At 32.6% G+C, this 15,303-nt stretch overlaps 2 protein-coding genes across 3 annotated transcripts; one reads left to right on the forward strand and one right to left on the reverse strand.

Moving 5' to 3' along the window:
- Nucleotides 1-268: 268 nt before the first annotated feature.
- Nucleotides 269-12,082, forward strand: LOC146160620 (galactocerebrosidase-like). The gene is made up of 8 exons (XM_083385890.1): nucleotides 269-716; nucleotides 1,334-1,606; nucleotides 2,087-2,392; nucleotides 3,272-3,642; nucleotides 4,037-4,296; nucleotides 4,625-4,764; nucleotides 9,317-9,464; nucleotides 10,790-12,082. The coding sequence occupies exons 1-8, from the start codon at nucleotides 316-318 to the stop codon at nucleotides 10,988-10,990; spliced, it is 2,100 nt and encodes a 699-aa protein (XP_083242016.1). The 5' UTR covers nucleotides 269-315; the 3' UTR covers nucleotides 10,991-12,082.
- On the reverse strand, nucleotides 11,537-14,266 carry LOC146160621 (UPF0561 protein C2orf68 homolog). Of its 2 annotated transcripts, none has more exons than XM_083385892.1 (5): nucleotides 14,117-14,266; nucleotides 12,956-13,115; nucleotides 12,366-12,441; nucleotides 12,206-12,310; nucleotides 11,537-12,134 (listed from the first exon to the last, which is right to left on the reverse strand). In XM_083385892.1, exons 2-5 carry the CDS (start codon nucleotides 13,084-13,086, stop codon nucleotides 12,003-12,005), a joined length of 444 nt encoding a protein of 147 aa, XP_083242018.1. In that variant the 5' UTR covers nucleotides 13,087-13,115; nucleotides 14,117-14,266; the 3' UTR covers nucleotides 11,537-12,002. The 2 variants fall into 2 exon arrangements, with proteins under 2 accessions (XP_083242018.1, XP_083242017.1); XM_083385891.1 differs by having other exon boundaries at nucleotides 12,956-13,119.
- Between the last annotated feature and the right edge of the window lie 1,037 nt (nucleotides 14,267-15,303).

Raw genomic sequence — 15,303 nt, forward strand, 5'->3', positions numbered from 1 at the left:
TGTATTCCATGGTTTAGTTACTTCATCATATGAGGTTATATACTACCAGCATGTAGCAGACAGGATTTACTGTACAAGCAGGGCTAGGCTAAAACAAGCAGGACAGTCACTTTAGTGGATAAGCTTAGCCTAATCAGTTGAAGCTTGTCGAGAATTGGTCAAGGTTCTGAGAGGCATCTATCCACAAGTTTGAAGAGCAATAATCTTACTTGAATACAGTTTTTGCAATATTATAATTTCATCCGTATATTATAACTACAGGAACTTTTTGGGAAAAAAAGCTTGCAATTATTGTTCTTTAAAGTGTTCTTAGTGATGAATGTCAGTATTGTGTTGGTGTTGGCTGTTTTTGCTCAATTTAGTGAGAGCTTGGTCAATATGAACCCCCATAAAGTGATGACCTTTTCAAAAGACATCAATCTTAATCAACATGATAGGTTACCCCATCTCTCTAATCAATATGCCATCAATGATGTCAATGGATATGCTCGCCAATTTGATGGCATAGGAGGATTGTCTGGTGGAGGAGCAACTAGTCGACTGTTGGTGAATTATGTAGAACCTTACAGATCACAAATCTTGGACTATTTATTTAAACCAAATTTTGGTGCTTCTTTGCACATTCTTAAAGTCGAAATTGGTGGAGATGCTCAGAGCACTGAAGGAACAGAAGCCACTCACATGAGAAGCGAAAATGAGGAAAATTACACAAGAGGGTAAGAATGTTACTTTCAATTAGATGGTTTCCTTTTCCCTTTGTGGTCTTGTTGGTAATTATTAAAATTATGGTTGTGCATAATATTAAGTATTGTAATTGTTTTATGAAACATTGTTCTTTTTAATTAACCTGAATAAATCATACAGGCAAATAAATATATTTAAATTGGGAAATAAGTTTTTAATCATAAAACAATTTGCTTGCATTTGTTTAATTGTGGTTGTTGATTTTAAGAAATAATGCTTCCAGTGCTGGCAATGACTTAAACCAGGACTTCACTTACTATTTGTTTAAAAGGTTTTAATAATATTTTGTATACAACTTGTTTACAACACTGCGTAATTCGCAGTGTACCACTATCAATGCTTAAAAAGATCACTGCTAAATATTGGCAAAATTCAATATTTTGTAGCATTCACCTTTTTTATATCACCTAACTTGCAACTTGGCGGTTACATAACAAACTACAGAGTCTCTTTCCAAAGTGAGGTCTACTCAAAAAATATATATGCGCTTATCACCTTATGTCATATTTGGATTAAACCCTTCAGGATTCAATATAATACTTCAAACATCCCTAGGTAAGGTTTCATACAACAACTGGTATATGTGTAGGTATGAATGGTGGTTGATGAAAGAAGCAAAATTAAGGAATCCAGACATTATTCTGGTTGGCCTTCCATGGGGTTGGCCTGGATGGATTGGGCAGGGCAATGCCCTTCCATATACTAATAGAACCCTGACTGCAACATACATCATGAAGTGGGTAAAAGGTGCCAGGAATCATCATTCTTTAAAAATTAACTATGTTGGTATCTGGAATGAGAGACCATATGATGTGGAATATATCAAGACTTTGCGAAAAGTTCTTGATGACAATGGTTTTAGGTAAATTTGAAATGTTTTTCTTATCCCATGCATAGGTTTTGAATAACTGTTCTACAAATGTGAAATTGATTTAATTAAACTACATAGTATATAATTATACAGTCAATAAACAGAGATTATAATGTTGTTATTTACCATTCAAAATGAAAAACTTGTTAAGCAAAATATTGCTGTCATTGTTGAACTGGTTCTAATATTGAAAAAATTTATGATTATACCAACTTTTTACTAAGTTAGGGTATATATTTGTAAAATGAAAAAAATCCGGCCAACATTCTATTCCTCAAGGTCTACTAAGCAAAAAAGATAATGTTTTATTAATGCTTATCTTTCTATTCTAGTCTTATAAAAACAATAGGAATAGATCAATTTTGATTCATATTTGGTATTTCCCACCTATATATTTTTTTTATATTAGGCCAAACAGAGTTGTGTATATTATTTTTTTTAACCTTGTTGATACTTCCCATGTTTGTATAGTGATGTTGGAATTATTGCATCTGACAACCATTTCCTAGTAACCTCTGAATCAATTCTTCATGATCCCGATCTTGCAAAGGCAGTGGAGGTGATAGGAGGTCATTATCCAGGTACCACCTCTGGTCAACCTGCCCAGGACACACAAAAGGCTCTTTGGGCAAGTGAAGATTACAGCACCAACAGTGACATTATTGGTGCTGGTTGTTGGGCTAGGATATTAAACCAGAACTATGTCAATGGTAACATCACTGCAACAATCGCTTGGAATCTAATTACTAGCTACTACGATGATCTGCCTTACACAAGGTAAAAACCTAAAAGAATTGGAGTATGACCGTGTTCCATTTTGTCAACTGATTGTATCATTTTGGGTTTACATATGAACCAAAAAATGTTGCAGCTAATCTGGCCTGGGTAAAGCATTTTTTCAAAATGGCTACCACAGACATTCCATGTCAATTAACCAGGTTTTGTAATTAATGGTTTTAGATTCTTAAAATACATAGAACAGTCTTTCTAAGAAAGAATAACTTTTTGTTTACTGCAATACTTTCCATGCCTGAAATATAGCTGTTATGTATGGTAACCTTTGGCTGGCTCACTAAAGTCAATTTTTTACTCATTCAGTTTCTTGCATTTTATACCGACACTAGACGATAAAGAATCAATAGGCTTCTAGGCTAGCTTCGAATTAGCAGTTGATCTGAACTAGAAAAAATGGATGAATATTTTGATTGAAAGGGCTCATTTACCCCCATAAACAAGGAAATTCCCCCCTGGGGTAAATTTACCCCAGTTTAAGAAAGGTTAGCTAAAAGGTTTGTACACATGTTCAAATTTTGTTACAATTATTGCATCTCTAAAGGAATTAAGGATGTTATTTTTGCTCTTCAAGGGTAAAAGTTTGATCTAAAGAAGAAATCTTAGCAATGTTATAACTTAATTTATTGTCAAGTAGTGCAACCTAATTTTTAGACCTTTCTGATCTCTTAAGTTATCAACACAAGTCATTCTGCCTTTGGTTGTCTTTTTACTCCTATGCTTGACCTTTGCCTAGCCTGAGTTTACTGATTTTATTTCCTCATGAAAAAACCTTGTTAACATAATAATAAAACTTGGCTGTCAGCAGTGCTAACTGATTTAGACAAGTACAGCTATCAACAAAGACTCGTATTTATGTTTCAGATGCAGTTTAATGACAGCAAATCAACCATGGAGTGGTCATTATGAGCTGCCCGGTCCATTGTGGGTAACTGCACACACTACACAATTTACCAAACCTGGCTGGAAGTATTTGAAAACAACTGGACACCTCAATGGAGGTGGAAGTTATGTGGCTTTATCAGATATGAAAGGAAGTCTTACTATAGTGATTGAAAGCCTCTCCCATAACCAGTCTGTGTGTATTCGCCCACCCCTGCCAAGCTACACTGTTCAAACTCAAAATGTAGCTTTGGTGCTGGGTGGAAGTTTTTTGGGGAGTGTAAAATCTCTTAATATGTGGCAGAGTCAACTTGGGGCTCAATCAACACCTGAAAATATTTTTGTAAATAAAGGTGGGTTGAAAAGAAAATGATTTAATGTTAAGATATTCTGAAGACAGTGAGACCTGTTTATCCTTACCAGAATTTACCTAAATACTAAAGTTGGTTAATGAAATTAATGTTTTTCTGTTTAAACATCTCTAACAGTCTTTATTGATTTTAAAATAGATATGTTAGGAAGCACATTAATTCATTTGCGCCTGATCATTCAGATACCATGATAAATTGATGATTGAAGTTAAAAATGGCTGTATTTGTTAGGTATTTCTGTATTCAAAACATATGTAAATAGTATTTACCCAGCCTGCAGTGTTGAAAGCTTTTTTTATCTCATTATTTGACCACACTGACCTCGTTTGCTTATTAGTTTATAACTGCATTGTAAATTTGTCACATATATTAACAGGGAAAATTTCTGTGGGAGCTGGTGGTTTAATTGAACTTCTAGTTGAAGTAGATAGCTTAATTACCTTGTCAACTGTTGAGGGTGTGGTCAAAGGATCCTATCCTGTTCCACCAGAGCCTAAATCTTTTCCCTTGCCCTATTCTGACAATTTCGACCCAACTGGCTTTAGTGAAGCTAATAACTTTGCTGATCAAAGTGGAAAGTTTGAAACTTTTCAAAATGCTTCAGCTACTGATGGACACAAATGGACTTTACGACAGGTTAATACTACAACAATTGCTGTATTTAGGTGCACAATACAAAATATACCTAATAAAATATGATAATTGAAACAACTGAACTACATAAATACATTAGTTTTTTTATTTATAAGTCTAAGTTTATTATGGTCTTTGGAGACTCTTTTATCTCAAGATATTTAATTATTCTGGTTTATTGTTGTCCCATTGCTTTTCTTGTGTATGTTGAACAGATAAAACTGTGACCTAATAATTTAAAGGAATTTTGTTTTATTTCCAGTGTGTCCAACAGGATGCATCGTTAAATTATATTTAACCTAACAACAATAAGTAGTGTATGTGTTGTTAGGTAGTAACACAAAGACCTGTCACATGGTGTGATGATCCGAATCTTGGATTTAGTGTTATTGGTGATTACAAATGGGCTAATGTTGCACTCTCAGTTCAACTGAAATTGGAAAGCACTTCTGGTGCATTTGTTGCATTAAGGTAAAATTACTTAATATTATTATTTTTTTTTTGACAAAATTTGGACCTTTCGAAATACATTGATTTAAACCGGTGGTCTCTAACCTGTGGGTCGCCACCCCGAGTAGGGTCGCCATAACTCATTATATTTATGTATTTAGTTTTCCTTACAAATTCGTCACGGAATAAACGTGACTGCATGCATAGCGGGGCAAGCTTTTATTTCTTAAATTGCTGTTTTTAGCTCTTTAGGGCTGCTAAATCAGCTAACGTGTTATTTCACAAAATTACATTTCTTTGACTTAGCGTAGCGAAAGTCACACTTTCGCAAATTATTTGATTGCAACATTCTTTAATGAGTTATCAAAGGACTATTTTTTCGAACAGTCTACTTTATGTCACTAAACTTGGGTAACGTGATTTGCATAAGAAGTATGCTTCATATTCTTAATTTTTTCAATAAAAAGTAAATTTACTGCAGACTGCAAAAATATGACTCCTACCTTGTGTCACAATTAATCGGCTGCGGTTCAAATCTTATTTTTGTGACAATGAGTGCACCACATCCATAGGCTGTTTATTTTGCTTAAACTGGGACGTTATTTAGTAACAAAAACATCCAGGCAGCGTTGATAAACTAGCAGAGAAAAGGCGTCATGAAAGCGTTTAGTGCAGTCAAGTATATCGCCTTTTTTAACATTACAAAGCAAAAGAAAGCCCATACAATTGGGTGGTGATGCCAGTTATGAAGGAAATTATAAAAATCATGCTCGAAGAAAAAAAATTCACTATCAGTATCAGCTACAACAGTAAAACGAAGGGTTAAAGATATGTCCAATGACGTTTTTATCAAATTGTAAGGCAAGTAAATGCTTCTCAAACGTATGCAAATTAATTTTCTGTATTTATTCAATATATCAACAAAGGAGAAGTTAATAGAAGAGCGTCTGCTTGCAAATCATTGCAGTTGCATACTAGAGGTATTTCAACTGTTTTTTTTCTAAAATAAGCAGCGTCTTTCTTTGACCTTTTAATAGTTGTTTGTCTTTTTCAAATGACAAAAATATCAACTAAGCATTTTCAAGAGTATTACCTAAATTCGAAAAATACAACTGATTTGTGTTCGACCGGTGTCAGTGAAACTTCAAAAACGTGTGGTTGACGACGCCAAGACACTTATCCAGACATGCAAACAACAATATGATGTTTAAATCAATGTATTTCTTCTAGGTCAAAATTTTATCAAAAAATATATTTTTAGGTCAAAAAATAATCGCCCTACTTATATAACTCGTCTAAAGAAAAATACTCAAAAGTTCTCGTCAAATATTCTTTTGGACTTCAACGTACCCAACTCTGTCGTTTTTTTTTGGTTTGTGAAAGCGGAATTCAGCGCAATGAGCACATTAAAAACGAAACATTGTAATCACTTAGTAAAGCATTCTATGAGGTTAGGCTTAAGCAAAGGCGACCCACATTGCAGGCGCAACCATGACACTGAAAGGCTTTTCAGGTTTATGCAAAACTCATGCTTAGTTAATATTTTTGTCATTTCAAAAAGACAAACAACTATAAAAATGCCAAAGAAAAACAAGACGCTAATAATTTAGAAAAATGTTGTGTAAACAGTTGAAATATAACATAAAAATAATTGCAGAAAATTAACAAAGACCTAGTTATGGAAATAGGAAATGAGATAATTGCAAAAAAATACACAGAGATATCCAACTACATAATGCAAAAGGGCCATTCCATGTCAATTCACCAGGCCATGTAACCCATGGTTTCAGATTCTTGAATTTTTTATTGAACTTGGTAGAGCATTCCTTCCTAAGAAAAATGATCTACTTATTTCACTCAGATTATTTCTATATCGGGAGATATGGCCTTTTTGTAAGGTCACTTTTGTGTTCATTAAAGCGTAACTAAAAACCTAAAATGTGAAGGCGTGTTGGTTTCTTGCATTTTCTCAAATAAGTTGTAAAGAACCATCAGACATTCCACTTAGAAGTTACTGCGAAATTTCTTGTTTATCCAGTTGTTCTCATTGTGTATTGTCTATTGTCTACAGCGTAGTTTATGAAATCATTCAAGCGGAACTATACTTTAGTTAGCTTTTATTGGAAATCCTTAATTTTGATTTTTCTGCAAATTATCTTGTTTAAAAGATATTTGTACATTTCATATATTAGAAAAAAATTGGAGTGTACTTTTTTGTTTAAACGTTTTTAGGGGTGTTTAAATTTTGTAAATATTTTTGCATCTAAAGTGCAAGTATTGACATTTTAGGATGTTTTTTTTACCAATAAGATTTTCTAGGGTGCTGTAAGACAGGGATAAATATGTGATCTAGTAAAAAGTTTCAATTTTTTATTTGTTTAAATTTGTTTAAACATTGAAAACCAATTGAGTGCAAATAGTAAGTTTTAGTGTATAGAACAGTATTAATGCCACAGTCACTTTTGGTTGCAGAATTTATTGAGTTATTGATCAGCAAACTAATGGTATTGATTCCTCAGTCGTACATTTCAAAACCACAATCAAAATATCTCAATCTGAAAAGGAAAATCTAAAAAACAAATCACTAATAATGACGCATTTCAGTTTTTATATCCAAGATAAAGCACAAGGATGCCATTGGACATCTCTTGTACAATTCGTCCAGTAGTTATGATATGGAACATGATGTTTCCATGATATATGTAATTCAAAAAAATTGTATGGCCCTAAAGAAGAATTACTGCCAAATATTACCACTGTAGAATATATTACTAATGGTTGTGCTGTGCTGCACAATACAAAAACTGTAAAAGCTTTTACAATATGTGCAAACATAACGATGATTTTGGCATCTATGCTCAATGGTCTTTTTTGTAACAAGTCAGTGAAAAGGAGCATGTGATGGAATTAAGGGTACAGTAAAAGGATTGACATCCAAAACCAGTTTGCAAAGACCTGTAAACAATCAAATTACAACTCCAGAGGAAATGTTAAGTTTATATTTCTAAAATCTAATGAAATATTCAAGCAAGGTAAAATTTAAAACAACGGTTTTCTGAAGTTTCTGCAGTTCAAGGAACTAAAAGCTTGCATAAATTCATTCCTTTTTCACAAACATGCCTTACGACCAAGCTGACCAGCGAAGATGACGGTCAGTGTTTTGGCAAAAAAAGATCTTACACACATACACCCTGGTTTCTTGGTAGCCATTATTTATTACAATTTATGGTATTTGGCTACCATACTAGAGTTTATCTTTGATCAAGAAGATGTGTTAGTGGATTTCATGCACCCAAAAGGCCAAAGAGAGTATTTTTATTGGCCAGAATATAAAAATATTTATTGGGTACCATTTGACCACATTCTATGTGTGATTTCAGCACTTGGACCACGTCTCACTGACCCTAAAAAATACAAACTAAATATCAATGCAAATTTTAATTATAAAAAAGGTCATCTGTTGAATAATCAATGTTGTAACACTAAATTTATATAAAAACTATGGGTGTAAAAATAGTTTGCTATGAGTATGTTATTTTTACTTCTTTTCTTTACTTATTACAATAAAAGTGTACAGATCAATAGTAACTATGTAGTAAAACATGTATGGCTTGATTTTGTAAATAAATGAACCAAAACTTAGCAACATAAACGAAAATGGGTATGATTTTTAATTCCTCAATTAAAAAAAATATACAAAAAAGTACATTTTTATTTTTGCATATAATGTTTAGTAAAACTGTATCTTTCAAATGAGATACTTTAAGGCAAAATCGAAATTAAGGTTTTAGAGAAAAAACGTTTAAAATTTGCGTTCCGCATGAATGATTTCTTCAATTGGGTGATTAAAAGTGGGTCAAACAATGCGAAAACATAAACTTTGACATTGTTTGTTATTCGCAAGTTGAAAAGAAAGGATTCCTATTGTTGAAAATCGTTGTAAGTAATTTAAAACTCCCTTAAAAACACAATAGAAGTGATACTAAAAAGAAGCACTGTTTTTGCTATAATTTTTGCAACAAAAAAACAACAAAACATACCCTCAGTTAAATGATCATATCTCAAAAAGTACAATATGTGCAAACGAATTTCGGATCTTTTTTCAGTTTTGAGTTAATGAAGAGTCATTCTACATTACCTGAAAGTTTCATCGAAATCTGAAATGGTGGGTTACATTTTTCGATTTTTCTGGTGAATTGACAAAAGTGAAATACTAGGGCTGAGTGGCTCATACAGTATATGGCTCTAATGAAGATAATAGTACAGTTAAAATGTTGTTGAATATAATCAAATTTTAACTGAACGACAATTTTGAAAAGCTTATTATAGCTTTTTGTAATTTTGTAAACGATTTATGTGCATTTTTAATTGATTTTGACAATTCAAAAAGTAATCGCCCTACTTGTTTTAAATTATTGTTCTTCTTCCATGTAAATTTCTGGGCCACCTAATATAAAAGCATTCCTGTTTTTTTTGTTATCCTCATTTTAATTAGGCAATGTATTCCAGACAGGATTATTCACTTTTATGTTAACAAAAAATACTTTTACTAAAAGTTAGTTTACTATTGTAGGGTAGACAAAGGTGGCTGTGATTCTCGTCAGGCAAAAGGCTTGTTCTTGTGGTTCATGAAGAACAGCTCCTGGATTCTTACTACAGATATCGGACGTGAACACCGGTTAGCTCGGTGTGCATATGGATGGGAGTGTTGGGGGGCTGATGTGAGTGATGTTTCAACAACATAAAAAGTCTAGATTAATATACCATTTATAAAACAGGCATTTTCATTGAGTCCTAGTTTTTTGTATTAATTTTTTATTTACTAAAATTTTTAATACCCTTCAGTGATAAAATAGCAATAAATATTAAAATAACTGTGCTCAACTGCTCACGCATCAATACTGAAATACAAAATAAAAAAAGTTTAATGTTTAAAGCAATTTAACAGGCACTGTAATGCATACCTGCAAAAAAAAGTTAACATGAGCAAAACAAAATATGAGCATTTAGCATAGGTGAACTTTTGTGTATTGTGTTACACCTTCCCGCAGTGAGGTGTAAATAGATTTCAGTCACATCAACTGACAATGATACAAGTGCATTATGAAACATCTTTATTACGCTCCATTACACGTCCTTGCAGTGTACCTAATTATATTAGAATCCATTGTGGCATTCAATTTCATTTACAAAAAACTGGTACACCTGCAATTTAAACAGGAACGAATTTTTGCGTTCCACTTTATATAAAAGTGAGGTTTGAAAGTATTTCAACAAATAACTGATAAATTGCGTATTGAAACGTCTTATTAAGATGACATCCATTTCTTCAACCAACATTCATTTTCAAATTTATAAACACCACTGTACTTTGTTGTACTTGTTTACATAATTCATATCAAGTGATACAATATTATTACTGTACTGCAGTGGTATTTTGACAGTTACGCAGTGAGTAACCTCGTTAGATACTGGCCAAGGTTGACCTTCACTACCCCAAATCCATTTTTGTCCTGGGCCAGCATTCTTGCTAATGGAATGATTGACACTCTACATTAAAGTAGATGTGATGGAATGAAAAATCCGAGCATACAGTGTTATTTCTACCGGCCCGTGGCATATTTTTCTCATAAAGATAGTACAGTTTTTGATTGATGTATGACCACCATATTACATATGACTTAGTATGCAAATCAGCTGCACCATTCAAAATGCGGGTAAAAACAGCACTACCTAATGTGTTTTGAAAGTAAAAAAATACCATATACGAACAAGCAGATTTGGATTTGAATCGAAAGGGTATAAACCTCTACTAAGAACATCCTTTTTGCCACATAGCCTTCTGACATTGTGTCATTTATTGTATACAATCCTAAAGAGAAAAAATATGTACATTAATAACTCTGCTTGCTTATGTGTTAAAGGTCATTTGTTTTAAAGAGCAGGGACATAAGCATAAAGAAAAAACATAATACATTTATTTCCAAAGTCATATTTTGGAATATTTACTGTTTGTGCAATTAAGTTTATTCATTTTTGTTTCTAGTTGAAGTTAAGTGACTGGAATGATGTGGTCTTAACCATAACTAAGGATGTGACAGTCACTGCCACACTAAATGGAAAACAAATATTAAGCCACACTATCCATAAACAAGATGAAGTCCCTGCAAATGGATTTGCTGCTATTGGAACAGCTGACTTTGGAAATGCACAATTCGATAATTTTAGTGTCAAGCAATCTTCCTAAGTTACTGAGAGTGAGACCACTGTACATTGTAGATTATATGTTATAAAATTTTATATTTTGTCTTGTCGTACAAACAATCAAATTTCTGATTTACTTGTAGCATATACATAATTACATATAGCTGTTTTTCGACAGTATACTATTTTATTGTTAGTGCCAAGAGGTAAACTCACCTAAAACATATAATTGTGGTTATTTTTGTAAAAAATATATATTTATATTTGTAGTGTTAGTTAAAAAAAGTTTAGCATGGTTTTAACTTCATTGTTAGTGTTTTACACCATGCAAAATGATTATAGCTATTTTACTATTATTGTTTGAATATTTTTAGTATGTGCGCACTGAACTTGTTACGAATTTTGATATACAACAACAGTTTGAATGCAATCCTAAGTGTGGTATAAATGAAATACATAACTATCATTGTTTAATAAAATGGATTCATCGGATATGGGGGATTAAAGTGTTTGTTAGCCATTTCCAAAAAAAGCTGCTTGTCACTAGTGTTGAAACTGCTGATTCTTATGAGCACACAATATTGTCATCACAATGCTAAATGTGCAATCAAGGCTTTATTTAAGAAATATAAACAAACATAATTACAATGTTGTATAAACCAAACTGTGTATTTTTCACCAAAGAAACAATATTATTTATACTATTTTGATTTTCTGTGTTTACAATCTTTCACTATGCATTTGTAATGTGAATATTCATTGTTAATGTTGTAAAGTGTCCCAACACTTTTAATAATTCAAACTGTGAACCATCAGATTTGTAATTGTTACCTTCGAAAACAGAATGGCGTTGTGGTGGGTCTGGTATTCTTAATCCAATAGTTTCCATGGCTGTTTCAAAAAGACCTAACGCACAATAAAATGCTAATAAAAAATAGTCACCAGAATTTTCATATATATATAAACTTGGCCATCATGTATCCATTGGCCAACTGCTAGGAAAACAGTTCAGGCAGTTCTTGAATCGTCATTTTCATGCTCACTTGATTGATTGCTCATATTGTATTTCCATGTTTAATTATTTCTTGCTGTATTTTCCACTGAAGGGTTTCACAATAAACAAAAGATATACATGCTTGTTGACAAAAGCGCTTAGCCAAAATCTCTGGATCATCATGAACATGTACCTGGGTGGGCAAATCAGACGAATGAAGGGTTCCTCTTGATAAATGGACCCAATAAAACACATAGCACTTACTGTAACACTGTGAACTTTATTCATGCCATCTGTGTATTCCAATTTAAACAAAGGTTTGCTTTCACTTTCCTTGGTTTGTGCCCTTTGGTTTGGCGGAACGTACATCTAATAAAGTAAAAATAAATAACCTAGAGATAAATTACAAGACCAGTTAACAAACTTTAACTCCAGGGCGCTGGCTGGAAGATGATTTTGAAGATTTTCCCTTTTTCTTCACCTCTTTATCATAATTATCCCTATCAAATAACAGAATTTTTAATTATATTACTACAATTGCTTATCGTATTGTAGTAACACCGCTACAGTATTATGGGAAATAAGTTGGTTTAAAATACATTTTAATTACCTGAAACATAAACACATGCTCAATTAAATACTTTATAAAATACCAATATTTTTTTGTAATAAAGATTATGTTTAAGGAATGGTTAAATTTTTGTTTAAATACTTTTAAACTAATTGACACTATGTGTTGTAGTCAAGTAAAAAAAGGCATTACCTAATAAGTTGATTTGACATCTGCTTAGCCAATTAAACAACCTAGCAGTGTGGTTATAATTTACATAACTAAAAATGTTAAACTTTAACTACCGGAATTTTAACTATTTATTAAAGGAAACTGAATTTTTATTTACATATATACGAAATATTAGCTAAAACTATCAGATCTATCAAAAGGAAAAAAATTAAGGGCGCCCATGTATTTTACTGTACAATAAAACATGGACAAACTGTATACACTAAACAAACCTAGATATTTGATTTTTTCTAATATGATGGATAAAGCCATGGCTCATGTTGAGTCTTGGTTTTTGATTTCCTGTGTCAGAATCATATTCAACACAGTCACAATCGGAATCCACGCTGGAAGAACCATCCATGTAGTTATAATAGAAGTGCAATAATTTCGCTACCTAAACAAAGCAATCATAATGGATTTCTGTTCTACTAAATATATATATAAAGGCTGCTAATTTTATCCTTCAACCCAGATCAAGACTAATTTTTATTGTTTGATAAAACAATTGAAGACATTGTATGGCTACAATGATTTGGTTTAACAGGTAATTAGGGTTGATCAAAGTTAATAGAAGGTTATAAAGCAAAATTTTGATCCCAATAACAGAGATGGCGAACCCCGCAGGCCACGAAGTGACCCACCACAGAATAACCCACTTGTCTTTCTAGTCTAGAAATGTCGAAATGTTATCAATCATTTTCAGGAAATAATAAATGTAAAAACAATTCTTCGTTATACAGATCAGGGCTGCCCAATCTGTGAATCGTGCAAAAGTGTTTTAGGGCTGATAAGTATAGGCCTACTTTAACTGCATTTGAACAAATGAAGCAGTCAACTAAGAGTATTTTGTTTATCGCTGTAAAACGTAAAGGGTGACGGAAAATCAAAAGTTTGCATACTAAAAATTGTTAATACTATGTGACCATGCTGAAAAGCTTTTTGCTAAACTCCTGTAATCGTATAAACAATGCTGCAGCTTTTATTGACTATTTAGGTTCTTAATATTTGTGGTGAATCCGAATTTGAAAATCGTCCTAAAACCTTGAATTACCTAACACTTATGATGCAGCAACATAGTTTCGCATAAAATTACCAAATAATTAAATATATGACCCACTTAAGCATTCTGTTAAGGATAAGGTTGTGTTTGTGACCCGCGACGTTCGCCATCCCTGCAATAAGAGTATTAGACATATTGTTATACACAGTTAAATGTCTTATATTCTCAACAAGATGCACATTAAACACGTAAAGCTTGGTAGTTGGTTTTATGCACATAGTTTTGCAGATATTTAGGTGGGATTTATTTTAATTAATATACGTTACTACTTACAACAATTAAATCGGTTGAAAATTTAAAAAAATTATTAGAAATTACAAAGTGCACGTACCCGCTTCTCGGTAACGCGAAAGTTTCGCTTTTTGGCTGAAAGTAACTTCGTTCAAATTACTATACAAGGAAAGCTGATGCCTCTTGAAAACGATTCGTATTTGATTACTTATTATTTCATAATAAAGAAATTAAAAATACAGTTTAGGGAGATCCCTATTTTCGCAATAAAAATCAACAATAATTTTTTTATCATATAATAAATTATGCAAAATCCTGATTACGACAACATATAAACCTCCGAAAAAAATTTGGTCGGGTTCCAAAAAGTTTTATCTATGTCATAAACTAATATTTTAACCTGAAAACCAAACCTAACCAGAACCGGATCGTTAAATGCTTTTGAGGTCATTTTTCCTGAACCGTAACCGAACTGGAACTGAACGGAATATTAAAAAACAAAACTGAATCTTAACCGAACCCGAAATGGCGATCAAAGTTTTCCAGGTATAAGGCCTAAATGCTGTTTGGTTACCTTCCGTTTATTTGTTACTCTAGTGCAGGGGTGGGCGAATGTATTCAATGGAAGAGCCATTTGAAGAAAATACAAAAACGGTAAATAATGCAAGGCCAGCCGCCAGAATAACAGAATTGTAATATAACAAAACGGTAATAATCAACACAATAATAACGTTAATAGCAAAATAACACGCACAATATTTATTAATATCAGTCTTTTGTTAACTAAACTCTTTGTTAACTAACTCACTCTTCGAATGTTGGCTTAATAAAAAAAAAGAGAAAACATTTATAAACGGTACTCTTGGTACGGTGACCTTAACAATTTTTTTAAAATTTTAAGATTCAACTAGAAAATCCATAAAAAACATGCCGGAGAGCCGCAGTTTGCCCAGCCCTGCTCTAGTGTTTTAGGACTAGTTTTAACGGTAGAAATTGCTGCGTTGGATCGCTAATCTCGGCTAAAATTCAGTTTTCAATTTGGTATCAGTTATGCAGCAAACCCACTATTTCACCGAAAAAGTTTCGATTACCATCTGAGATCGGGTATAGGCTCCGATCTAATATTATCGGACATTCCTTAACAGAACGGGCCGCAAATTGACACTTTAAAAATTGAGATGGGCCGCAAAACCCATTAAATGAAACGGGTGACGCCATAAGTTACGTCATTTCGTCACGTCATAAAATAACTTAATTTACAAACATTTGCTCTTCGAGAGTGAACTC

This window comes from Ascidiella aspersa, chromosome 3 (genome assembly GCF_963924565.1).
Source record: "Ascidiella aspersa chromosome 3, kaAscAspe10.2, whole genome shotgun sequence".
NCBI lineage: Eukaryota > Metazoa > Chordata > Ascidiacea > Phlebobranchia > Ascidiidae > Ascidiella > Ascidiella aspersa.

What these genes read in the sequence shown, in the direction of transcription:
- LOC146160620 (XM_083385890.1), top strand. Translation starts at nt 316, where the DNA reads ATGAATGTCAGTATTGTGTTGGTGTTGGCTGTTTTTGCTCAATTTAGT. An exon ending in GAGGAAAATTACACAAGAGG is followed by an intron (nt 717 to 1,333) that starts GTAAGAATGTTA and finishes GTATATGTGTAG; the next exon opens with GTATGAATGGTGGTTGATGA. An exon ending in ACAAATGGACTTTACGACAG is followed by an intron (nt 4,297 to 4,624) that starts GTTAATACTACA and finishes ATGTGTTGTTAG; the next exon opens with GTAGTAACACAAAGACCTGT.
- LOC146160621 (XM_083385892.1), bottom strand. Translation starts at nt 13,086, where the DNA reads ATGGATGGTTCTTCCAGCGTGGATTCCGATTGTGACTGTGTTGAATAT. An exon ending in AGAAAAAATCAAATATCTAG is followed by an intron (nt 12,442 to 12,955) that starts GTTTGTTTAGTG and finishes GTTATTTGATAG; the next exon opens with GGATAATTATGATAAAGAGG. An exon ending in ATAAAGTTCACAGTGTTACA is followed by an intron (nt 12,135 to 12,205) that starts GTAAGTGCTATG and finishes TTGCCCACCCAG; the next exon opens with GTACATGTTCATGATGATCC.